At 47.0% G+C, this 25,844-nt stretch overlaps 6 protein-coding genes and 1 non-coding gene across 11 annotated transcripts; 2 read left to right on the top strand and 5 right to left on the bottom strand.

Annotated features, from left to right (window-relative positions):
- Positions 1-70: 70 nt before the first annotated feature.
- On the bottom strand, positions 71-4,481 carry LOC101770095 (family of serine hydrolases 3-like). Its single transcript, XM_012843986.2, is given in 8 exon segments — positions 71-442; positions 556-787; positions 1,105-1,146; positions 1,652-1,750; positions 1,949-2,041; positions 2,132-2,256; positions 2,843-3,265; positions 4,266-4,481. Coding segments are annotated over 8 exon segments (1,242 nt in total). The 5' UTR covers positions 4,342-4,481; the 3' UTR covers positions 71-290.
- Positions 4,482-6,073: 1,592 nt separating this feature from the next.
- LOC101769029 (SNF1-related protein kinase regulatory subunit beta-1-like) lies at positions 6,074-8,603 on the bottom strand. The gene is made up of 4 exons (XM_004958694.1): positions 8,433-8,603; positions 7,249-7,433; positions 6,951-7,113; positions 6,074-6,391 (listed from the first exon to the last, which is right to left on the bottom strand). Exons 1-4 carry the CDS (start codon positions 8,601-8,603, stop codon positions 6,074-6,076), a joined length of 837 nt encoding a protein of 278 aa, XP_004958751.1.
- A 167-nt stretch (positions 8,604-8,770) lies between these two features.
- On the top strand, positions 8,771-12,197 carry LOC101768623 (rhodanese-like/PpiC domain-containing protein 12, chloroplastic). The gene is made up of 8 exons (XM_004958693.3): positions 8,771-9,087; positions 9,569-9,691; positions 9,805-9,896; positions 10,249-10,349; positions 10,436-10,546; positions 11,286-11,394; positions 11,672-11,722; positions 11,834-12,197. Exons 1-8 carry the CDS (start codon positions 8,844-8,846, stop codon positions 11,912-11,914), a joined length of 912 nt encoding a protein of 303 aa, XP_004958750.1. The 5' UTR covers positions 8,771-8,843; the 3' UTR covers positions 11,915-12,197.
- Positions 12,198-12,270: 73 nt separating this feature from the next.
- Positions 12,271-12,343, bottom strand: TRNAA-CGC. The gene has a single exon. It is a non-coding gene; the product is annotated as a tRNA-Ala (tRNA).
- A 709-nt stretch (positions 12,344-13,052) lies between these two features.
- LOC101767398 (transcription factor TGA2.1) lies at positions 13,053-17,823 on the top strand. Of its 5 annotated transcripts, none has more exons than XM_012844102.3 (10): positions 13,053-13,228; positions 14,684-14,730; positions 14,813-14,996; positions 15,419-15,526; positions 15,612-15,671; positions 16,197-16,274; positions 16,368-16,419; positions 16,542-16,813; positions 16,915-17,160; positions 17,332-17,823. In XM_012844102.3, the coding sequence occupies exons 3-10, from the start codon at positions 14,931-14,933 to the stop codon at positions 17,476-17,478; spliced, it is 1,029 nt and encodes a 342-aa protein (XP_012699556.1). In that variant the 5' UTR covers positions 13,053-13,228; positions 14,684-14,730; positions 14,813-14,930; the 3' UTR covers positions 17,479-17,823. The 5 variants fall into 5 exon arrangements, with proteins under 5 accessions (XP_012699556.1, XP_004958748.1, XP_022680182.1 ...); XM_004958691.4 differs by having other exon boundaries at positions 13,053-13,399; XM_022824447.1 differs by having other exon boundaries at positions 13,057-13,228; positions 15,443-15,526.
- Positions 17,824-17,860: 37 nt separating this feature from the next.
- On the bottom strand, positions 17,861-20,422 carry LOC101767001 (GDSL esterase/lipase LIP-4). The gene is made up of 4 exons (XM_004958688.3): positions 19,352-20,422; positions 18,892-19,238; positions 18,523-18,790; positions 17,861-18,447 (listed from the first exon to the last, which is right to left on the bottom strand). The coding sequence occupies exons 1-4, from the start codon at positions 19,719-19,721 to the stop codon at positions 18,209-18,211; spliced, it is 1,224 nt and encodes a 407-aa protein (XP_004958745.1). The 5' UTR covers positions 19,722-20,422; the 3' UTR covers positions 17,861-18,208.
- A 246-nt stretch (positions 20,423-20,668) lies between these two features.
- On the bottom strand, positions 20,669-22,210 carry LOC101766584 (galactinol synthase 2). The gene is made up of 2 exons (XM_004958687.2): positions 21,307-22,210; positions 20,669-21,202 (listed from the first exon to the last, which is right to left on the bottom strand). The coding sequence occupies exons 1-2, from the start codon at positions 22,081-22,083 to the stop codon at positions 20,972-20,974; spliced, it is 1,008 nt and encodes a 335-aa protein (XP_004958744.1). The 5' UTR covers positions 22,084-22,210; the 3' UTR covers positions 20,669-20,971.
- Between the last annotated feature and the right edge of the window lie 3,634 nt (positions 22,211-25,844).

Below are 25,844 nucleotides of genomic sequence, written 5' to 3'. Positions count from 1 at the left end.
TATCTTTCTCGACAGCTGAGATGAATGCTTGTTAGTTGGCAAAAGTCCAAACGGAAACGGACCGTCGTTATATCTCAACAAAGTTGGTATACAAGGATACCTTGCGAATGAAAGTACGTGTACATTACACTGAACGTTCGAACCCACTAGTTTCAGTTGAAACTTCAGAGAATTATTTTTATTCTTAAGCACATGGGATACACTTGTCGATCGAACGGGTTTCTTGGGATAAGATTATAGAAGACTAGAATGTTCAAACACAACACAACCACACCATGCAGCAAGCACGTTCAAGCAGCAACTTGTTCCACCAGGTTTTCTGAAAGTTCTGCACCAGTGCTCTCCTCTGCATCCAAGGCCTTGGAAACATGAACATCTTCATTCTTGATGTTTTCCAGGATGCTTGAGCTCCATCCAGAAAGCTGTTTCACAGATGCATCATCTGCAAAAGAATTATCATACTATCAGCAAGGAAGTACAATAAATAAACACGGCGCTTGTGCTGATTCCATGGAGGCATGGAATTATACAAGACGATCTGGGGAGAGTGCGAACCAAGCCTGGGGACAGTGTGGCCCTGGGGATGCCTTATGATGAGGGGGTCATCAAAGGCAGAAGCAAGCTCCTCAGAAGGTACTTTGAGCCAGTCCTTTTCTCCAATAAAATGCACTGATTTCACCTTGATCAGGTCCTTATAGGCGATATCGCAGATGCTTGGGTCCCTGAACTTGCTCCCAGATATTGAGACCATGAACTTAATTGGTGGATGATCACTCAAAACCTTGCCCTATATTGCATATGGTTAGGCAAATTTCAGCATAACCAACTTCACTGCTTAAGTTTCCATGTTCAAGTTAATGTTATTACAACAGTTAATCAGGATGGTGTGCCATTTATGACTACTAAAATTCACATTTTTTATATTCTCCCAGAAAAAGGGCCAAGCTTTATTTAGTATGTAGTAGCCACAAAACTCACAAGTACCAAAGCTTATTGCTATCTTTCACAGTACATTCGTTAACATTTGCAAACACAGTTTGCTGCATCTTCGTCTTTTGCTAGAATTTAACTCAAGTCCTACAGAATTTAGGAGTAGAAATTTACCTGTGCTTGGTAGCCAATCAGAAGGGCTGAAAGTGTTGCACCCTGGAAAGATAAATGAACAAATAAGGTGCAAGACTCCACCATATGTTGTTCAAGGGGGAAAAAAAAGAAGTCCACTATATGTTCAACACAGGTTGAAACTTGAAACTTGAAAGACAGCCACAGCATCGTTCAGTAAGTCAGATCTGATTAATTAAAGGTCACGACTCAATCCAACTGCTTGGACCTCATCAAAGTGCTTGTGAGTTATAATCCTATCAGAAGTGCACCTTGGGTAGCAGGAAATTAAGAGATTAATTGCAAGACATCACTGGGTTTCCAGTTTCCACCGAAAGTATTAGATAGATTTTTTTTTACAGCAGCTCAAAAGGTGTCAGTTCGGTGCATTTTATGTTTGATATGCGAATGCTTAGCCCAAATTCAGTATGCAGATATCATCGTATACTAACGAATCTGAGGAACTATATAATATCAAATTAGACAAGAGATTGGGACACTCAACTATCAGGTGCTCAGTAATAGTTATTTCATTGGTTTTGATTTTTACCTGGGAGAATCCAAGCAGACCTTCAAACGGTCCATTTCTCACCATGTAATCGCATAGATACGAAATGCATTCATCTAGATTTGTGTATTCAGTGAATTCCTGTGTACAAAAACACCCAAGTGTTACGGCACATAGGAATGAAAATGACGGAGTGGTCATCTCTGGCATGAATAGCTAAGACATGGACTATGTTATGACGATGACTAAACTGTAATTAAAATATAGATCATGTATCAGAATGCCATGATAACTACTTATTTCAGTTTGGTTTCATCTGAAGCAATCCGAAGCATTAACCTTATTGAACTGGAACCACTCAAAGTACGGTGGTGGGAATATGCCCTCAATCTCTGACTTTCCACCAGCTGGGAAGATGCCATCAGGGAATACCTGAAAAACCATAAAAAAATTGTTCAAGAACAAAAAGCAGAGAGTAGACCACTAAACCAATCAATCAGATCTTCGAATCCAGGGCAGAACCATGTCAAACTGCTGGAAGATAGAAGGGTGCCACTTGCTGATCTGCTTCTTCAAGAAACTCCCACTTGTCCGGAAGCCATGCAGGCACAGCACCTTTGCTTTCTTGTCCTGCTCCATGAGCTCAACTCCCCAAGGCACAGTGCAAATTCAGACAACTCAAGAAACTTGGAACCTTATAAAGACCAGGGGGGCTGTAGTAGCTGGTACCTACCACTCCAAGGCTGCAAGTTGCTATCACCCAACAAAAATATGGTTGCAACCTACCACTCCAAGGACAAGACTGTATTTTGCTTAAATAAATTTTCAAATTTAGTTCATATTATTGCATCTTAAACTAAACAATCTTTTCCTGCAATCCAGAATGAGTAAATTTGCATTGAAGCACAGTAGCAATTCAGATTGAATAAATTTGCATTGAAGCACAGTAGCACCTATCAACTGAACAAATATACCATGGCAATAGAAATAGCCAGCCATCCAAATAATACTGAGAGTCAAGCGGAAGTTGATGGAAAAAAAAATATAACTACATAAGGGAGCAACTGCAACCAGTACACACCAGGCAGGATAAGCATTACAGGTTCACATAAAACAAGAGATCTGAAAACACACAGGAGAGAAGAACATAGCAGGAACTGCACTGTCCTTTTAGCAACTACAGCTAATAGAATGTTTCACAGCAAGTTGATGAAATAAGAGTTGCATCTTGACTAATATGCAATGCACAATCTTCTCCGCCTTCAGATTATGGTTCGGTGGCTCACTTGGCCATCATGACCTTGACAAACTCCTCATAGTTGATCTGACCATCGCCATCGACATCAGCCTCACGGATCATCTCGTCCACCTCCTCATCAGTTAGCTTCTCACCAAGATTCGTCATGACATGGCGGAGCTCAGCAGCAGAGATGAAGCCATTTTGGTCCTTGTCAAACACACGGAAGGCCTCCTTAAGCTCTTCCTCCGAGTCGGTGTCCTTCATCTTGCGAGCCATAAGATTGAGAAATTCTGGAAAATCGATGGTGCCATTGCCATCGGCATCAACCTCATTGATCATGTCCTGGAGCTCAGCCTCTGTAGGGTTCTGCCCCAGTGAGCGCATGACAGTACCCAGCTCCTTGGTTGTGATGCAACCTGCACAAATCACCGACAAACAATTCTGTAATCAGATCCTGAACAATGCAGTGTGATTATAATTAGGTAAATAGTGGACTCAAAATGCATGCAACGATTCATTACGTGTCATGTTTGAGGAGATCCACATGTCAAAAGGGGCTGTACCAGCCAAAACTTTGAATGCTGTGGAAACCAGGGCAGTTGCTAAGTGGTTTAATCATCCACTTTTGACAAAACATGTGTACATGGCAACAAAAAGTTAGCTAATCAGGGTGCTAAAAGTGCCCTCGTCTAACATAAACCAGTCCATCTTTATTTTTTCCCCCCAAATGTAGTGAACATTAAGGACTTTGAAAAATGGGAACGAGGTGTTCGAACAAAAAATAAAAAGGTCACTGGTAACTTGTTGGAGCTATAGCATATAATTACTTACATATGTTGATTGAATAATAAATTCTTAAAGTCTCTCCACTCTCCGGTCAACCTGAGGCATATATAAAGCCTAAATTGGAGAAAGTGGTGTTATTAAGCGGCTGAACTATCACAGGCTACAGCCAGGAAGACAGGCTCAAGTTAACTTTTCCCCGAAAGTCTTAAGAGGAGTAAGCAAGTTATTAAGATAAAACGTCCAAATGCCTCTGCGGATACGGGGACCGAATTCAGGAGAATCTAACTCGAACACGCTGTGAAAAACAGAATTCAATAGGATCCGCGTTAGCAGAGGACAACGAGACGCTACAGCCAGTGACAAAATGGTCAAGCTAGGAGATAAGCCTTGGGTCTACATCGCCAGTTCTCCACTAGGCACACCCGACAGCGACCGGATTGTGGCCCCCCGACTCGTCAGATCCGGGCCGGATCGGATCCGCTCATGTATAAACAGACTTACAGGCAGCAATGCCGCTACGCAAGCCGAACGCAGGCATCGCGCTTGTAGAACAACTCCACAGAGATCCGATCCGAACTTGCAGAGAGAGAGGGAGGGAGGGAGGGAGTCAGAGAGAAGAGGGAATCTTACCATCCCCGTCCTTGTCGAAGAGGCTGAAGGCCTCCTTGAACTCGGCGATCTGGTCGTCGGTGAGCTGATCCGCCATGAGCCCGGTGGTGGGTAGGGATCGAACCGGGGCAACGAGCGCGGGATTAAGGAAGGCAAGGAGTGGGAAGCGACGGAGGAGGAGGAAGAAAGGCCCGGGGCGTTCAGTGGTGGCGTGGCGTCCGCTGGAATTTTCCTCCCCCCGATTTATACGCGCGGCCGCTAGACGCGGCCGTCACCTTCGGCACATCCAAATCCCCAAACTACCCCGTGCATTCCTTTTCCCATTTAGAAACTCAATGATGTTTTTTTCCCCTCTTTACACATAATACGATACGGGTAATCGAAGTGAACATTTTTTATATATGAAAATCAAGTGTGATCTCTATACAAAAATTGAGAATGGGACTATGATTTTGAATATGGAAAAATGGTATTATTTGTGCCCTAAACATGTCATTCGCAACTTTGTCCGATCTAAACTTAGTTTGACCTTGCATAGCCCCCTCAATTAAATATCCTCTAGCTTTTTCAACATTCATGGGTCAATCAAGTCCCTCAAACTGAACATTTTGCATATATGAAAATCAAGTGTCAGATCTACACAAAATTGAGAATGGGACAATGATTTTGAATATGGATAAATGGTATTATTTGTGCCCTAAACATGTCATTAGCATTATAAAAAATATGTCATTAGCAACCTTGTCCAATCTAAACTTAGTTTGACCATGCATCGCCCCTTTGATTAAATATCCTCTAGATTTTTCAGCATTCATGGATCAATCAAGTTCCTTAACACACTAAACATCGACGCCAATTACTTTTTTTGTTTTGACAAAGATGGTAATATACAGCATTATCCATAGTAATCAAGAAATTAGCATGTCCATAACATTTAAATCATGCATCTACATGAGTGTTGCAATTCTTATTGAACATAAAATTTGAGCTTAAATTATATTGTTACACTAGTCCGTTTAAAAAGACAACGAGCCTACATATTTTATAGCATTCAAATGGTAGTCAAGCTATCCCTGACAAAAGCCTCCTAAACACTTGTAATCGGCTTCAAGTATAGACTCTCCATCTTTTTCAAACAAATTTCTAATAGTCAATGATAAGAGTAGAAGCCAGTGTTATCATCACTTCGTCAAAATGAAGATGGGAGGGAACTGTGGGCATTTTGGTAACTTGTCAACCGCTCCGTTACGGCAAGGCCGGTGACTTTTGCAGGACGATGCGAACATGTGGGGCCCTAAAGCTATGGTATCCGGATAATGGAGGGTTAGTTGGCATTTTTCAAACGAGCGAAATGACGAATATGACCCCCACGCGGTTGCGACGCGGAGTGCCAAAATTTTAATCAGGTTTGGTAGTTTTCATAAGGACCCCTCGATTTGTGATTTTGACACGTCTGGTGCTCATGGGCTTTGATGAGATCCGGCCCAACTGGCCCAGGAACTTTCTTGAGCCACATCAATAATATCCTCCCAATAAACGCAGAACAATATCAAGCTTCAAAAATTTCTACCACAGCAGTAAAGTCTCCAGCAACAACACTTGTGATACGCAGGCCACATCTGAGAGTTATTCTTAACAGTAACATCGTCACCGTCCTCAGCATCGAACCATCAAAATTATCATTATTCAATAAACAAATAAATTAAGGATCAGAATGCTAAGTTCTGACAGCTGAAACATTCATTTGCACCGACCTGTTTAGGTCATCAGATAAATGAATTAAGCAGAGAAGACTCCTAAACCTGAATGAATTGCCAAGTCCGCTCAGGCTATCGCTCGATGGCCTTGTACAGGACGCAGGTCACGTACTTGGAGTGGAACCTGTGAGTGTGTCCGAGAGCCACCAGCGGCTGCGAACCCCAGCCCTTCTCGATGTAGAGGTGGTCGAGGACGACGTGCCTCGGCCTCGCGCAGCAGCCTTCTTCCGAGCTCCGTGAATTCAGCACGCCGAGGTAGAGCTGAGCCGGCAGCTGAGGAGGCTCCTTCGAAAACTCCTTTTCTCCGGGAACACGGAGACCGTAGCTGGATTCTGGGGAGGGTGGAGCCATGAGCTCAGATACACTTTCCACGCTTTCAGGAATGAAATCCTGCATCAGCATGACAGACAAACAAGGTAAGAATCTACATGTAGCAGACAACTGAGTTTTTCACTTCCACCAACGAACAAAAGGTACATGCAGCAAGCAGTCGACTTGACAACCTCATTGACATGGTAAGCTAGAAACATGCTTACAGATGATCTCCCCACGGTTGTACCTTCTATTTTTTCCCCCTCTGAATCCATTCTTGGAACTATTTTATAGTCTAAATTGCAAGAACGCCTTTGGGTTTCTCTCCAGCCAAAGTCCAGTTAGCAATTATTGTTATTGTCGGTTAATTGATTTGTAAGGACGGCATCGATGTTACTTTCAGTCTTTCAGACTAATGGACTTGGCCGGCTGTTATCATGCGAACTGCATGCAGAACTGAAAGTCTTACAAGTACATTTCCATATATGCATTCTGCCTGATTTCTTGTGGTAAAGTCTGTTTTTTTTACTTGTATAAACACTAATTTAAGCAGCATGTTGTGTTCGGTAAGGCTCGAGTTCGAACAATAACTTTACTGAAGTGGTCCAATACTTGGTATGAAGCAGAATATACTTACATGGACATCTACAAGGTTCACAATCTGGCCCATGTTGTCAGTTTCCCAGGGAAGATCAGGTATAAATCTTCTTTCTCCGTCTACAATGAATCTGTAACGGTGAACTCCGGATGAAAGCATCAACAGAATGGTGTGATCTTTTCCAGATTTTTCGACAGGTTTCCTGTGACATGTATTTATTAACAGAATCAGAATCAACTCTCTTATATCGATATACTCCCAAAAAAAAATGTAAATAAGTATCAGGACTAAGAAAAAAATGGAATGCATAAATCTCTTGTCCGTTTAATGACCATACTTTGATGTCCAGTTATCCCATGATCCTTCTACATAGATATTCCTCCCTCCAAGAGTCCACGTAAGCAAGGTGGGAATTTTCTTCTGAGGTGGGCCATCAGAATCGTCCAGTTGTTGATTCATCAATATCTGGTTGAACACTGGAGGAGGTACTTCTGCAGCTCTTTGCAGCGGAGTTACAGGACTCTGCAATATCAAAGATGTCAACTCATTTACCAGAAAAAAATGTTTGATCAGAGAATGCTGCATGATATTAGCTGGACTGCTCAGATTGAATCACAAAAATCAGGCCCTGGAACGTTAGTTAATGGGCATAACTGCATTGTTCTGCCAAAATCTGAATAACACATACATATTAGTGTCCACGATGTGTATATAACTATATATACACTTTGCAAAACTATCAGTACTTAAAACATAATAAATTAGTCTCGTTTCAAAAAAACATAATAAATTAGTTTAGCCCATCACAAGAGGTTACAGTACACATTGCGATAATATCATACCACTACCCTTAATGTTCAGAAAACAATAATAATAGGAAGTGCATCTTTTCACATTGATATATTCCTCTACCTACCAAAAGTCTATTCATATTTGCCTCCAACCTGTTCTTGAACACAAGCAGAGTTAACCTATGAACATCAAAGAGCACACAAAAAGGAAGGGTACCCTAACTAACTATGCAGCCCTTGCCCAACGAGTAGGAAAGCCATGCTGTCATCAGCTCGAAGCAACGAAAAAAACCGTTTGTGCAACGAGAAAAAGAAATCCGGTTGATAGTACAGGAGATGGAGGATTTATAGATTATATAGCACGTGAGCAACAGCCCTTTTCAGGCATGGAGAAAAATTCAGGTACAGCATATCTTCAGAGAAGATTGGAGTTCTCACGGTAAAAAGGGGCTATTCTAAGTTAATGCCTTCCTGAGCCCTCAACAAACCTGAAGCAATCGAAGCAGCCAGCTCGCAGCAAAACCACTTGCATGCTGATCACGACAAGTTCACGACAGCGCCAAATAAAACTCCCGTATCAGGATCGAAACCAAGCCCCCCAAAACAGCTCGCATCGCATCGGGGCGCAAATCCCAAGCCATCGACTACGTACGCGGCGTCGGCGGAGCCAAATCGATGAGGCGGAGCGGGATTATAACAGTTATATAAAAAGCGACGTACGTGATCTGACCTGGGGCACGAACATGCGCGGCGAATGCGGCCTCGGGGGGCTCCCCGGCGGGGACCCGCCGCCTCGGACGTATCCGACGGAGGAGGCGCGGCGCACATGGTTGCCGGCGCGGAAGCCCTCGTCCATGTCGGCGTCGGCGGTGTCGTCCGCCCTGCCGATGGCGTTGCCCATCTCTGCTGCAACTGGAAGGAATCGCGGAAACGCCTGCTGCCCCGTCGCGTTTCTCTTGTGCCGGACACGTGCCCATCCTCGTGGGCCGCCGAAAGGCCCGCCCGCCCGCCCCTCGTCAAACAAAGCCCAGCCCGTCTGCCTCGTTTCTTCTTCTCCCCGTCGAAGGGCAGTAGTGAACAACGCCATCCAACAAACAAATCCCCTTCCCCACTTCCTCACGGCAGTGAAAGACCAGCGGCCATGCTCGGACTTCGAGCCCGCGCAGCGGCGCAGCTCCCTTGCCCTTCCCCGTCTCCCTCCTCCACTCCCACGACCTCGCTCGCGAGGTTCGCGCGCCTCTCCCCGCTCGCCGCCCTCGCGCCTCTGGCGTCTGCACCTCCGCCGGCGAGGGCGAGGGCTCCGCCGCCGGCCTCCCTCTCCACCAATTGGGGCGTGCCCATGCGTCCCGGGGGAACCGGAAGCAACTCAAGGCCTACCACGCGGGGTAAGTGAGGGGCGTTTCTGGAGAGCCAGTGATCCAATGGTTGTAGAGGGTTTGCTCTCGGCCGTGTTCTACTGCGATTAGTATCCTATTCATTACTAGATTATGTAGTATACTTGCGTAGTTGCGTGTGCCATCGGAATGAACTTAGTGAAGCTTCTGGGGTCTGTTCCGAGTGATTTTTTGCAGTTAGTTTTGTGAATTCCTGGGTCAGACTGTCAGAGCACATTCTGTTAGTTCCATGTTCAGAAAATTACAGACAAATTGTCACCTGGTTTAAAGGAAATTGGGTATTATTAGCGTTCTGTCCAATTGTGCAATTCACCAGGATTTTTCTGTCTCGGATTGATGGCCACCTGGTGCAAATGAATGTTTCCGTTATGTAATGTCGTTAGTGGTTACTGGTTACCATCATTTCCATTTGGAATACTTGCTGATCATACAAGGTTAAATTGAGTAACTGAAACGAATATTTGCTGCTTAGTTTTCTGCACCGCTGCCAGCAGCTCTCAGAGAGAGGGAAAAGAGTTGCTAGTCCAGCATTTGCTTGTTGGTGAGAAGGATGTCAGGCTTCTGGTCGATCTTGAAAAGAGCATCATTGCAGGAGGTACCATTTGATCCTCAAACTACCTATATCTGTACTTTTGAATGATCTTTTAATCTAGTCTGCATGAGCAACATATGCATTTACACTGAAAATGGCATTTCTGAAAATTTCAGGGGCAGACTTGAGTGATTTGGCTGTGGAGCACTCCTTATGTCCATCCAAAGAAAATGGCGGTATGCTTGGGTGGGTTCGAAGAGGACAGATGGTACAGTGTTAACTTGTTATTTTTAGCATGCTACTAGTAGACAGTGTAATTATCAAATAAGTAGTAAACAGCATTCTTCTTATACATTACATATTGTTTAAATAAGCCTGCTGTTTACCATAATGTAGCCATAAATTGATTATCTCCTTTTTCTGGGTAGTGTCCATGAAATCCATACAGGAAATTGAAAATTGTTTTTGCTAGTTCTTCTTGTTGAAGACATTTGAACTGTAAGTCTTCATTGTTGAAGACATTTGTACTATCTGTTCACTGAAGGCTGTCTCCTGCATACACACCTAAAGTTATAAGCCACTGAAATACTGAATTGAGCTTTCAAACTTGCATTGGGCAGGTTCCAGAATTTGAAGAGGCAGCATTTAGTGCCCCTTTGAATAAAGTTGTACGGTGTAAGACAAAATTTGGATGGCATTTATTGCAAGTTCTCGCTGAGAGGTAGATGGTACTAACTTTGAAAATACTGTGTGCTGATAATTTTGTATTCATGAACAGCAACTGATATCTTTCTTATTGAATGCCAGGGATCAATGCGTACTGCAAGACATTGACCCACAAGATCTTCACACGAAGATGCAAGATCCTAGTTTTCTTGAAGGAGCTCAACTGATTGATGTTCGGGAGCCTGATGAAGTGTAAGCCATTTCTCCATTGTACTTTCTTTTGTCTCAGTTATAACCGCACGATGATCAAACCAACATGCCATTTATGATGAGTACCCCAGCTTTTTATTTGAGGCATGTGTGGCCTTTTGTCCTTACAATGTAAGATCTGCATTCATCAATGAGGATGCAAATACTTTGCTGATATTTGCTTTCTGGTAAAAAGGATAGTAACTTTTACAGTAGCTGCATGGAATTGTTTTCTTGGGAGATGGTTGATAGGTTATGTGTTAACTAGAATGATAAGGTTGGGACTTGGGAGTTGTCCTCATTTGATAGTCCCATCCGGACATTGTCATGATCTCACAGATAATGAACTGAATCATAAATGTTAAAGTGTTCGACAATTACAGTATCTTTGTATCGTTTCTAAAAGGAATTCAGTGAATTAATATGCTAAAGCTGTCAAAACAAGCAAACATTTGTTTGCAGCTTTATCTCATATGGACTGCTGAGTATGTTAACCCTCATACTTGCAACATCCCAACTGCACAAATTTTTGAGTGTGCCAACCCGCTAAATACTTGCAGCACATGAACTGGGACGTACAGTTTTTTAATTCAGTTTGTATATTTCTTGTAGTTCTTTTGCATTTCCAGGAATGCTATTGTGATGATCCGATTCAATTCAATTCAATTCTTTTGTGAGCTTACACTCCTATTGGGTTGATGGCTCGATGCTGATTTTCTATTTTCCACTACCTGCATGGCAGGGCTAAAGCTTCACTTCCAGGCTTCAAAGTTCTGCCACTTCGGCAATTCGGGACCTGGGGACCAGTTATGACAGATGAGTTTAATCCTCAGAAGGATACTTATGTTCTGGTAAATTCATTTCCACTTGCTGCCAGTATGCTCGTGGTAAAGGGATAGAAGCTTATAGATTTGCATGCTTGAAGCACTAGTACTTCATCTGTTTAAACTTTGAAAGAAAAATAAAATCACTGATACTACTGTCAAGAAATTTGAGTTTGTTAAGTGATTGTAGAAATAAGTAGCACCGCACACTTTTTTTTTTGTGAAAGAAAACTCTGTTGCTATATACAGCAGCCACAGTGCATAATGCGACTTAATGACTCTTTTCCATCCGGTTTTGTTTCAGTGCCACCATGGCATGCGCTCGATGCAGGTGGCTAAATGGCTGCAGTCACAGGTGATTGGTGCACTCACATTACTATGGCTCTTGCAAAAGGATGCTCTTGCTCTTTGTTCGATATGCAAACAATATCGCATCTTGTAATCCTCCTTTTCCATCATTTTGTAGGGTTTCAAAAAAGTTTACAATGTCACTGGTGGAATTCATGCCTACGCGGTTAAAGCCGACTCCTCCGTGCCAACTTACTAGAGGGACGGGACTGGACTGGACTGGACTGTTGTCATCAACATGTGGTTTGATCTTATCAAGAAAACCCGTGGCCAGATACTGTTAATGTGAAACCAAATGCAGTGCGCCATTCTAGGATTTGGCCATGGGTTTGACCCTTGACCAATGCCAGAATTCAGAGCTCAGTTTTCTTTCTGGCAACCTGGCATGTATTAGAGTTAGAATCCCTTTGGACGAAATGTATACGGCTATTCTTTTTCTAAGGAAAAAAAAAGGAATACTTGAGAATTGGTTATTGGATGAACCATGTGTCATCTGAGGGACTTGCTTATTGGATGAAGCACGTGCCAAAATAGTTCAAAAAGTGCAGTTGGGAATGGAGGTGCGGGGAATCGAACCCCGTGCCTCTCGCATGCGAAGCGAGCGCTCTACCATATGAGCTACACCCCCGCTGTGTTTGGCTGGCTCTACTAATCTAACTCATTTGTTGGTAAAATCAGTGGGCATCCGTGGGGTGCAGGCCCAGTGTCCAGTGATGATGACTGCTTTGCATAATAAGGGCGTCGACTTCAACTCGTGGCGTTGGTGAGGCATTGTCCAGGGTCAAGACCGAACTTTCTCATCAAGCGCTGCCATTTGTTTGTGTTGTGCATGTCAGGCTTGGCAGCACAGATTAGTCGCAAGCCAGCATTTCGCTTTCGTACCCGCTCCGGGGGCGGTGTGTACGTGCTGGTGCTATCCGTTTAGCCGCCGGAGCAGATGGGGATGCGTTTACCGACGTGGACAGCGGCGAGCTTTGACTTGCCGGCTGTGCAGTGCTCGCGTCCGCCTTGTCAAAGCTGCGACTCCAGCGCCGGATTGGAACAGCATCCGCAGTCATCGGTCCTCCTCCTTCAAGCGCCCAGCCTCAATGGTTTGGGCACTGTTGCGATTACGCCACCCAGTAGGCTTGTGTTCATCAGGTCAGGTGGAGGATAAAGGAATCAGGTGGCGGAGTTGGTGAGGATCGGAAGAAAGCAGGCAGGCAGAGACGGGCCGGCGGCGACCCACCTAAACCAGCAAGTCCCATCACGTCACGCGACGCCAACCAACCGCCCCCACATGCCACTCCGTGCGCCTGGTCCATGCTCCCACCACTTTCTTTCTCTTGGCGCCTTCCTTCCCCTCCACCACCACCACCACCAGACCACCAGCAGCCAGGCGCCTTCTCGAAGCTTCCCTTCCCTCCCCTCGCTCGACCCCCAGACGCCCAAATCGCCACGGCTCCTCCCCTCCGCCCCGCCCCGAACCCACCCGCGGCGCCGCCAGCTTCGCTCCGGAGCCGTCCGACGCCAGGTGTCCGCCCTGCCCTCGGTACCACCGCCGCTTCTTTTTTGTTTCCCCCAGCCTCGGCCGTTTCTCCGCCGGCACAACCCAAGGCTCTCTCTCCCCCCCCCCCCCCCCTCTCTCTCCACGGTCGTGGCCCTCCGGCGGCATGCCAAGACTCGCCGCCGTCCATCACACACGGTATGCTGCCTTTTTCTTTTTTCGAACGATTCGATGAGTTAAATTTCCCCTCCCTTTCCACGTTCTGGTGTTCGGGGTTTTTTTGTTGTTGTTGATACTCTGGTGTTCGGGTTAATGCTTACCGGGATAATCAACAGACAGCATTTGAGCTGTGACTGCCTCACTGCTGGAGAGTGTGCTGCAAAGCAAAGCAAGCAATCATCCGCACACCGAGCTGCTCGATTTAGAGAAAGAAAATCCCCCCAAAAAATTGTAGGGTGCACCTGTTCGATTGCTAACAAATATTTTTTTTTGGAAAATATTGCTAACAAATAATTATGCACGCTTGATGCTTGCAAAAATGGAAGTCCATTGAGGATTTGAGATTGAGACAAAAAGGAGCAGCAGATGGGGAACAACGAACAAGTCAGCGTTGGCGGGCTGTCGGATTCTCGGTCGTTGGATGAAGCTTGGACGGTTTCGATCACCCCGACGGCTGACGCTGCAGTCCCCACTGGGTTACTGGACGCCTGCCTGCACCCGGTTCCCAGCTTCCCACTAGTACTTGACTCGAATCATCCCCTCTGGCCTCTCCCCCAGCCCTGTCCTCCCCACCCCAATTTGTCAGCGCCGGCGCGAGCACGTCGCCGGCGCCCTCCTCCTCCAGGCTCCCAGCTCCCGCCTGCTCTCGAGCCGCCGGCCACGGGGCCCGGTTCTCCTTCCACCGGAGCACCACGCCCCCCTTCGAATTCGTCGTCCTCTATCTGTCTCCTGGCCGTTCCCCTCCAGCACATACCTTGGGTTGGTACTGCAAGTGCAGATCCATCCGGACTTGGAAACTTCGATTGCCTTCATCTTCGCCTGCTGGTAAGCAAGCCCTAGCTTTACATCGATGGATGGATTGTGCTGCCACTTGCTGTCGCTCTCGTTCGTCTGGCCCCTCCCCGTTCTTTTGTGTCAGCAATTGACCCCAAATCTTCTCTCTGGGATGGATTTCCAATCCCACTCCGGCCAACTCGTTGCTGCGCGGTTGGTAGAGTAGTAACAAGTAACAGCAGTGTATTGCGCACAATTTTTTTTCCTACTGAATCCCCGTGCCCACCCACGTCGAGTCGTGCAGTGCCACTGCGGGAGTAGCTGTAGCACCGCGCTAGTTCCTGTGGTCCGGCCGGGTGATTGGCCACCTTGTTGGCCTTCGGATCGACAAAAGTACAGCAACGTGCGCGCGTGTTTTTCGTTCCCATGTGTTAACTTTAGGTGGTACTTATGTTTCCTAATATAGAATGGCCCTTTTTTCCCCTGCAGATCGTATGATTGCGATGAAGCCTGACCAAGTACTGTCTTGGAAACAAGTAAGCCCAAGTGTTTCTGTGCGCCATTAGCTGTATGATGAAATTCACAAAATAATATTCTCCTTTTCCCTTACATGAACAGATTTCAACATTGATCAATCACGTGGAGCATTAGGCGGCCACTCGTTACCTTGCAACTCGAGAGGAGATAGCAAAGTGATTTGCTATCTCCTCGTGACCCTTGCCTGCAAGGCCCAGTGATGGCAGATGCTAGTTCAAGGACTGACACATCGACTGTTTTAGACGACAACGACAAGAATCAGAGGGTAATTTCTTTTTCTTTGTTATGATGTTCACAGCTTGTTAATATTTTTTTCTTGGATTTCAGCTCGATCCCAGCCATTGGAGCATCACATGTATATGTTTTCCATATTCTTCTAATATTTATTTTTGAGCAAATATAGGCTAGCATCTTTAAGTCCCTTACACTATGCCTATGCCTGCCAACAAATTAAATACCAGTGCTCAGTATTTGAGTTTATACTCTGAAGTATGATAATCACTAGAGTGCAGGCCAAGGCATTCTGCTTGACCAATAGTCTTTAGCAGATGTCGTTTTGCTCTATAAAGATTTCCATGCACCCTTTGAACCTTGAAAATCCATCAATGTCACACCTCTATAAGTTGATATTCTTATGAGACAATTGGTATGCATTGCCTGAGCCTGAGTGCCTGACTGATGCTATAGATACGCTCAACGAAACATTTGCAGATGGAAAACGGACAAATTATGGCAGCTGCGCCTTCTAATTCATCAGATAGGTCTGATAGGTCCGACAAACCTTTGGACCAAAAGGTGATATCTTTAGTTCTTTTTTCCTCAAGTTCTTATTTAACCATGAATTATTTGTTAATTGCATTTGTGATTTTTCATATCATAGACGTTGCGACGGCTTGCCCAGAATCGTGAGGCAGCAAGAAAAAGTCGGCTGAGGAAAAAGGTATTCGCTAAACATTCATCGTAACTCAACAGATCTAGATGTTCCTTTTTTATTCGAATACTAGTCATATAGCCTAAATTGAGCTGGTTATCTAATTTTATATGTCAAATCTGCGCTGATATGTTGAACCGCACGCTATTGTGCTCTAGTTTTATGTCATTTTACGAGTCTGTTTTCTTGTCTGTGATGTATATTGTGTAATAAATGGGCACTTTGCATTTATAATTCAACTCACAATGGAACCGGCAAGACACTGCTTCTTCATTTAATTGAAGCTCCAATAGATCCTTAATTATCCATGAATATGTTGAACTCCGGGAGTCGTTGAAACTCCTGTCCCAACCCGGGTTCGAAGCACGGCACCTTCTTAGAACAAAGCCTGGGGGGAGTCTCCTCTCATGGTCGAGTTTTAAATAGTGGCATAGTTTCTACCAGTTATTCATTTTCATATGCCATGAACACAAGTATATAGATTTTTTTCTTAGGCCACTAAAAACCTAACTTGTTCCTTTTTTTTGGTTGAAGGCATATGTGCAACAGCTAGAGAGCAGTAAGCTGAAACTTGCTCAATTGGAGCAGGAGCTCCAGAAAGCTCGCCAGCAGGTATTTCTTTCTTGGTTGCATGTATGTTTACCGAGTGCTTGGAAAATGGTACCTTTATGCTGTTATTTTGACTCTGCTAAATATTACTTGCAGGGAATATTCATTTCCAGCTCTGGCGACCAAACCCATGCCATGAGTGGAAATGGTAATGTTTCAATTTGTTATATCTTTGTGGTTCTAAATGTTTTGGATTTGATTAATCTATCTTGATTGGGTACTGTCTTTATCATTAGAAATGCATCTGAAATTATACGCATATCTTTGCAGGAGCGTTGACTTTTGACATTGAATATACTAGATGGCTAGAGGAGCAAAATAAGCAGATAAATGAGTTGAGGACTGCAGTGAATGCTCATGCAAGTGATAGTGACCTACGACTTATTGTAGATGGCATAATGGCACATTATGACGAAATATTCAAGGTCAAAGGTGTTGCTGCAAAGGCTGATGTATTTCATATACTTTCAGGCATGTGGAAGACACCTGCAGAAAGGTGCTTCCTGTGGCTCGGGGGTTTTCGTCCATCTGAACTTTTAAAGGTGAGTGAAGGATTCACTTTCAGGCTTTGTTTTGTTTTTTTCCCTATGCCCTCACTGGAAATGTAAGATTACTGATCGCCCCATATAATTCAATTTTTCAGCTCCTAGCGAATCACCTCGAGCCCCTAACTGAGCAGCAATTGCTGGGATTGACCAACCTCCAGCAATCTTCCCAGCAGGCAGAGGATGCGTTGTCCCAGGGCATGGAGGCATTGCAGCAATCATTGGCAGAGACTTTGGCTGGATCTCTTGGTCCATCAGGTTCTTCAGGCAATGTGGCAAACTACATGGGTCAGATGGCCATGGCCATGGGCAAACTTGGGACACTTGAGAATTTTCTTCGCCAGGCAAGCATCTTCTCTGTATCCTTGTAGGCAATATGTCAGCATTCAAAAACCAATTTGGTTTTAGGCGATCACTTATCTATGCACTGCTTATTTGGTCTTTTGTTGCTTTAAGTTTGAAGAGTAGTTTCATCAAAAAGAAATCTGAAGAGTAATTGTGTTTAATTTCTGCAGGCTGACAATCTGCGACAGCAGACATTGCATCAAATGCAACGGATTCTAACGATCCGACAGGCTTCTCGTGCTCTTCTTGCTATCCATGACTATTTTTCTCGGTTGCGTGCTTTAAGTTCCCTGTGGCTTGCTAGGCCACGTGAATGACCGAGGATAGTCACTGTGTTGAGTTCCCGGAGCTGCTGTGAGGAATCATATGGCGTTCTCGTTCCCGACGACGCATTGCAAACCATTGGTGACTTGGTTTTTGATTGTACAATTACTTTTAGCTGCTGCTCGGTCCAAATTGTACTTAAGTGATGTACAAGTAGGTTAATCCTGTAAGTTATGGTGATTTATGGGTGTATTAGCAATAATGATTAGAGAAATCAGGATCAGTGTTGTGTTGTTTGTAATGGTTAGAAATTTAGTCGTAAATGTAACTCCTGGGACATGGGGGGCAGAATGGGAAGAGTAATAAGAGTCTCCCGTTGGTTATTATGTTGCATCTCATCTCAGTTGCTCACTTTTCAGATAGGTGGCATAATTATTCTGTTTGTGTACTTGACTGTCGTTTCTAACCTTAGCATGACTATGAGTGCTAGCTTATTGCAGATGGTGGTATTACAACAGCAGTAGTGAAGGCATCCACTGTATAATCAGCAGCTGTGGCTGCTCATGTTAATTTCCTGTGTATGATCAGTAGCAGAGCTCGCTATCAGGCTTTCCAAAAATGGGGATGAACTGCATATGATTCCCTTCTTTCTCAATTGCCTATGAGCAGTAGCGGTGTGTTGTTACATGTCTGGTGCGCTATGATCTGGACTGCCACTTCTGTGATAGTCAGGAACTGGTCGAGTAACCATTGCGAAAGAGGTCCACCACACAAATGTTGCTGTCAGCTTGGAGAGGTGCAGAGCGTCTGTAGCCGAAGCGGAGGGTCACTGTACTCCGCCGAGAGTACCTCGTCGGCGACGACCCTGTTTGCCGCCTCCGTGTAGTGGAGCCCGTCCCAGCTGATGCGGTGGTCGCCGTCGGCGCACGCCTTCACCTTGGGGCTCCCGCACGCCTTCCCAGGCCTGTAGTTGTACGGCGGGCCGCCGCTGCCGCAGCACGTCATCAACGGCTCACTGAAACCTGAAGAAAAACAAACTGATGAATCTTTCGCCTGAACCGGCCGAGCCTGGTCTGACAATTCAGTAGCCTTCTCACCGTGCGCCGTGTGGTTGGCGACGAGGCCGTACTTGATGGCGTGCATGTCCACGCACACCACGGTGGAATTGGCGAGCTCGGCGCGGAGCTCGCCGCAGAGGCGGCCCAGCTGCGCGTTGAACGCCCCGGCGACGCCGTTGTGGTCGACGAGGCATCCGGCGCGGTCGAGCTCGCCGCCGCGGCGTCGCCGCGCCAGCATGCTGGGCAGGCACCCCACCGGCCCCGTGTTGTACAGCACGAACTTGCGCCCGCCGGCCTCGTGCAACATCTGCAAGCGTTCGTATGAACAGAACAGTGAGCGTCGATTGTGACGACGACAGACAGTTGATTTTGCTGCAGATTTTGGAAAGACAGAGAGTGCGTGGTAACCGTGACGGCGTTCTTGATCCTTGTTACGATCGCCGGGATTCTCTCGAGGACACGCTCGTACGAGAGGCCGGCGCTGAAGGCAGCCTGGAGGTCGTTCTGGCCGATGTCAAAAGTGTACACGGCGTTCTGGAACTCCTGGCTGGTGATGCCGGACCCGAGCCCTCGCGGGCGGAGGTCCTCAGTGCGTGCCTTGAAGTGCCGGAACTGCCGCACTTGCGTCGCCAGCTCGAACGTACCCGCGGCGCCGGCGACCATTGCACCGGCGACGGCGAAGTTAGCGCCGTGCCGGAAGTTGACCCCCGACGACTCCATGTACGGGCTCAGGTGATCCAACCCCAGCCTCTCACCTGCGGAATTGAAGCAAATGATTCATCGCGTTACACAGCAGCTCGTCACGCCACGTGCGTGTCCAAGAGCTAGTCGAATGTCGAAATGCTGATCGCAAGAACGCGCGACGTACAGATGAAAACGATGTAGAGGCGGCCGTCGGAGAAGCGGCCGCTGGGCTTGCCGAAGAAGCGGCGTCCGACGGGCTGGTGCAGGCGGAAGCCGGCGCCGGCGACGAGGTTCCCGGTGTCGGAGTTGGAGTCCCCGAAGTTGAACACGACGCATTCCGGAGGGGCCAGCGGCTGCTGCTTCTTAAAATCAGGCGCCGACGTGAACGGCCAGCTGCTAGGAACGATGACGACGGACGGCGGCAGAAGCTGGCTCGAGACGGCGGCGGCCACGGCAGCGACGACGACTAGAAATCGGAGCACCTTGAGCCGACGAGCTGGTGGGGCACTGGAATTGGAAACAAGATGAGCAGCGCCACCACCGCCGAGTTCCATTACTGCAGAGAGCTGTGCTTGTCAGCTTGTGCATAGATTACCGACGACATAGTACTAGCACTGTAGATACCGTAGTGCTACGTATGGACATGGATATGGATCAGCACGTGAAATAATCTTAATTGTATGCTTGGTAAACGCCTGAACACGGCAATGCTATTGACTTGGCACAAAGCACAACATATGCCAACCACTGGTGTGTGGCAGTAATCAAAATACTCCAGTAACCTAATCCACTTAGCACGAGCGTGAGTGAGAAAATTGTAATGCGATGGGCATTAATTGGCGGCACATTCTCAGTTGCAGCGAGTTGAGGTCAATGCACATGCACTCAGCAGACTGTGTTCTGTCGTCTCATGCATCGCCTAATTTATTCAAAATACAATTTCTAGGCGTGTCCAGTTTAGCAAAACCGGTGTAAACTGTTTCGATTTCTGTGTATGTGTTTCGATTTTGATCATCAGCACAAGTCCTCGCGTAACAGTCAGCCAACTTCTTTCCTAGAACACGACCATCGGTGTCAGTTGTTGGAGGAACAGCATATCCATCCTCTCACAGGATGCAAGTGTACATTGATCTATGGATTGATCTCGATACTGCTAGTGCGTAGTATGTACATCACAAGAGGTCGCACACGTCTTAAACGTCTAGCAGGCTTGATGTGTGGTCGGCCGGTCTTATTCAACTCCCACGCACGCCCAAATTCCTTGTTGGTCAGCCGGTCTTATCGACCGACCGCGCTGATTTTGACACGACAACCACCCAGCCAGCCGGCCGTTGGTTGGCCGACAGCGATGAACTCGTGGCCGGTTTAGATAACGCGCGTCACGGAAACCATACAGTTTACTACCCAACTCGATCAAACTGATGATCAACAAATTAAACCCACCACAAAAAAATGACTCAAGAAGGAAACAAACTAGGCAAAAATAAAAAGAAGAAGAAACTGAACATCAAAGCAAACTAGGAAAATATTTATTATTTAATTGGCTTCAAAATGCATGTGGTACGTACATAGCAGGAAGATCTATGGTTAGACCGACCTTAATTAATTACGTACTCTTTACAAACCCAAATACCAAAATAGGTAACCTGCAAAGTTAACGGGGGTACTGTACAATGTTTGCACGGTACTGATATGACCTGATGATGATCGTCTACAATACCAAAACCTGTAGACCGCTAATTAACTACTGGTAAATCCGTACAGTATTATTAACGGCCTCCTTCAACGGAACCGATCGCTCCGCCTAGGCTGCCGACGGCGCCGGGAAGAACTTGGCGGCGCCGGCCTCGGCCAGAGCCTGCCGCAGCGGCTCCCTCGCCTGGTCCACCACCTCCGCCCCGTCGTCGTCCACCGCCGGGCCCTTGTAGTCCAGGCTCTCGTCGTTGAAGATGTCCCACCACTTGCTCACCAGCATCTTGATGTCCTCGCGGTCCATGTTGGCCTCCTCACCCGTGTACCTCCAAGGCTTGGAACCCTACGCATTTGATCGAGTTGCAGTTCATTAGTATCAATCTCATCCATCGTTACGTACAAATACAATTGATGATGAGCAAGAAAAAAACAAACGGCGACACGTACCGCTGCGCAGTAGTGCACGACCTTGACCTTGTCGAGCGGCTTCACGTTCTCGGGGTGCCTCCACAGCATGGCCAGCACCAGGTTGTACACCGGCGGGATGGGCTCGTAGACGTCGCGGAAGAACATGTTGAGGAAGTCCTGCTCCGCGAACGGCGTCGGCGGCGTCACCACCAGCGCGTCCAGGAGGTCCTTGGCCGTGCCCAGGCTCGGCTCGTGCACGAACATGCCGGCGTTGAAGTAGCGCGGCGGCGGAGGGCCCAGCTCATGCTCCGGCCAGGTGACCTTGTCGGGGCACTGCTGGCAGTAGCCGATCTTGTACTGCGGGGTGTGGCTCCACGTCTTCTCGCAGAAGCAGTCCATCACCGCGTAGAACCGGCCCTTCTCCAGGTCGAACAGGTGGTCGATGTTCTCGTACACCTGGATGTCCGCGTCGAGGTACACCATGCGCTCGTACTCCACGAACTCCCAGATCCGGAGCTTGGAGTAGTTGATGACGTAGTACGCCATGGCGAACTGCGTCTGGCTCTCCGGCGGGTACACCGGCTGGATCTCGCGGACGACGCAGCCCTGCTCCCGCAGCTTGCGGCGGTGCTCCTCGGGGACGTCGGGGAGCACGGCCACCACCAGGGGGTAGGCCGACCTCGCCTTCCGCAGGCCCTTGGCCAGACCCACCACGCCCTTCCAGTAGTCGCCGTCGCCGGCAAGGAACGTCACGTACGCCCGCCGCTTCGCCGACGCCTGCTGCTTGCTGCTGAACGCCGACATGTTCGGGCCCATCGTCGATCGTCGTCGCAGGTGATGCTAGCTGTTCCTCCTCAGATCCTCTCCAGAACACTCTCGTGCTTGCTTAATTTGCTGTGCGTGTGTGTGTGCTTGATGATCGCTGTGGCGAGCGAGTGAGGACGCCGTGGTTTTTATAGGCAGCCGGCGCGGGGTCTGGACTGCTCGTGTCCACCACCACCACCACCCACCAGCGGCGGTTTTGCCCGTTGCGTCGGTTGCCGCGTGGGAATCCCGAGCGTACGCGTGGTGAGCGGACGGCCGGGATGCAAAGGACGGAGGAGGGCTCTGGAGGGGAAGGCGCCGGAGATCACGACGGCTGTCTCGCGCCCGGCGCCTCCATTTGATTTCCCTTCCTCCCCTGCTTTCGGAATGCAATTTATTATTTAAAAAGGATGGTCTGCTTTAAATAATTTTTTTATAAAAAATTGGCGCGTGGGCCCTGGTGATTAAGGTTGAAAGGGCTGCCTTTGTGATTAAGGTTGGAAGCGCTGACAGATGGACGGCTGCTTCTCGTCAGCAAGGAAAGGAAACATCTCTTGGATTACTATTCTGCCTGTCGTACTTACTGTAGCTGGATAAGAAACGGATAGGATTACTTGTGACAGATTCTTGCTATTGGAATTTCCCTTTCTTTCTTTCTTTCTTATAATCAGCTTCCATTTCTGTCCTCTTGCATGCGGCTGGGATTCCTTTCATTACGGATTTCACGTCAATGACCACCTTCCCTGTCTGAAATTCTGAAAACAGAAATGGAGGTTGTTGATTCAGTGCCTTGATTCTGAAGATCACATTATCCTCTTCTTCTTTTTCAAAACAAAGATGACATTATCCATTTGATCTGCCGCCGGTTGCAGGTACTCCTACTACCCTATCGATGATGCCATCGTGAATGAATTGTGAAAAGAAACGTTTGGTGTACCTGTAACCCTCATTTGGATAGCTAACTAGATATCCTGATGATAGATAGGAATGATGACAGTGTCATTTTGGCTATCCTGCATGATAGCAAGTGATTACGTGAGAAATCTGAAGATAAAGCAAGCAGTTGAATACAGTGATTCAGTGTAACTGCTTGCGCCGACTTGGTTGTCTTTTGACGGTCATCTGACGTGCTCTCTCGGGTACGTCTACGTCTAACGCGTGGCTGCGTGCGTGGACCAATGGGATGAAGATCAACACCTACCGTTGGTACAGCACACAGCAGGCGGTGACTGACTGACGTGATAGCGCCTCGATCGCCCCGGTCCGCGTTGATGTCGGGTGGCCGGTGCACCCTCAGCCACCGGCCGCCCCCGAGACTGGGACGCGTACGTGCTGCGACGCTTACCGGCGACGTGCTCTCTCTCTCTCTCTTTCTGTCGCCGACGAGGCGATTTGGACGGCTCCTGTCTCTGCCACGGGACGACAGGTCGCGCGTACGACAAAACGCAGCTGGACGGCCACGGTCACACGCACGTCCCCGTTGATTTTTCTCTCCTAGGTCTCTGGGGCCACGGCATTGCATGGATCGTCCATGCATCTTCGATTTGGATTAGGAATATCGATCCTCTGTTATGATGATGGCGCGCCATCTCCTTCCTTCCCCAAGCACACACATCATGCTGGTCAGAGCGATGGAGATTGCTGTTATCGCATCATGTGGCCATTGCTGCATCAAGCCCTCTTCACAATACACTACGTGCTGGGCTCTCTGTTCCCAAACTAGGACTAGTGACTCTTCAGACAACGCATCCAGAATTTTGTTCATGCAAGCTAATAGTTCCTTGGGAAGAAACTGATAACCAACAAGGAAAACTGCAAAACCCAAAACACCACACAAGCAAAATAATTAAGTCAAGGGAGAACACCATCCACCTTCCTGTAATTCTGCTTAATCGAGTATGAATTAATTAACGTGCTTCACAAAATTTTCCTTCTTTATCCTCAGCTAGCTAGCCAACTACAAACTCCTTGTCAACCTCTTAACCATAAAGTTGTGCTGAGTGCTGGGCTTCACTGGGCCAGAGTAGCAAAACACTTTTTTCTGTTTGGGGCCGAGGAAATGGAATGGCCCAGTTATGAGTTCTTTGCAGGCCAGGTTGAGCCTAAATCAGGCTTGTTTATCAGTCAGGTTGGGCCTCCTATTCGGCTTCCACAAGCCCAGAAGCTACTTGGGTTCTAATACCGGAGATTTGTGCAGCAACTATGGGCCGGGCAGGGTCGGAGAACCGGTGGCTAGTGGACAACGGCGGGCTGGGGCAACGAGAAGCGCCACGCCGGCAGTTGGGGCGATGGATGAGGAGGCGGAGGTGGAAGCCGGATATTGGAAGGACAACAAAAAAACAAGAGTTGATTCAAGGTATGAAACGGGTTGAAGCAATGCAAATACAAAAAACGCCACGCAACATGTCCGTTGCGGTGCCCAGTCCTTTGCTACCGAATTAAACCAACCATGCGTTGGCTGACACTCTGAAAGTGCCATCCACTAGTAGTAATTGTTGCTGATGATGCCAAGCTACCAAACTAAACTGTAGCATATAGACCTATGTAGCTAAGCTAGGCATAGGCAAATGGAAGCTAAGACGAACTAAACTTCTCCTGATATACATAGGAGTAATAGCTAGCTAGTCAACTGGTGAGTGAGTGTCCCTTTCTTTCCAAGCTAGCTAGCAACCTGTATATGCATGTATATAGTACAGCAGTACTTGTGATCTTGGATGCGATCTTCCCTCTCTAGCTGCAGCAGGTCGATCAGGTATGGACGTACGTCTCTCTGCATGACGTGTGCGCGCATGCATCATGATCAACGATGGATGTTTACATGCACCTACATGCATGCATGCGGTGATCCACTGATGATGACTCAGCTGCCGGCCGGCGGCGTCAACCCTTGATCTGTGTAATCCTGCTCCTTACGAGTCCGGTGTCCGCCCAGCATGCACAAGAAGAATTGCATGCATGCATGTTTATAAGTGGCTAAGGATCCTTGCTTGCAACTTTTATTTGGCATTCGCATCTATAGTAAAAAAAAGCAGCAAATAAAGTAGATCTGCAGCAACAGTTACAACTAACAACGAGATTACGACAAGTTAGGTAATATAGTGGTGGCGCTGTAACGTAACTATAAGACAGAATACAAGTATGCAGCAAGCATGCAATCCTTGTTATTATTGGTCAGCCAGCACAATCTGCCTACTACAAAGTGGATAGGAAGACGGTGGTGGTGCCTTGTTCTGAGCAATCCCGGCCCCGTTTGGTTCCCACCTCTAAATTTTAGCACATGTCACATCGAATATTTAGATACTACTTAGAAGTATTAAATATAGACTATTTACAAAACCTATTGTACAGATGGAGGCTAAACGGCGAGACGAATCTATTAAGCCTAATTAGTTCATGATTTGATAATGTGCTGCTACAATAACCATTTGCTAATGATGGATTAATTAGGTTTAATAGATTCATCTCGCCATTTAGCCTCCATCTGTGTAATTAGTTTTATAATTAACTCATATTTAATTCTCCTAATTAGCCTCCAAATATTCTATGTGACATGGATTGAACTTTAGCTTAAGGAACCAAACACCCCTAGAGCTAATACAATTCTCCTGCAGCTGTTCCCAACTGATGACATGGACACCACCATAATCCAAGGCTTTTTAATTTGCCTCCACTACCGATACACCACGCACCAAACTACAACACCAACAAACATTTTCCACGCGGATGTTTGCGCAGGCTGCTGAAACTGAAAGTGGTTCTCTGCGGTGCCGGCC

This window comes from Setaria italica, chromosome II, assembly GCF_000263155.2.
Source record: "Setaria italica strain Yugu1 chromosome II, Setaria_italica_v2.0, whole genome shotgun sequence".
NCBI lineage: Eukaryota > Viridiplantae > Streptophyta > Magnoliopsida > Poales > Poaceae > Setaria > Setaria italica.
The sequence above is the reverse complement of the archived record's forward strand: the minus strand, read 5'-3'. Positions and strand labels throughout refer to the sequence as shown.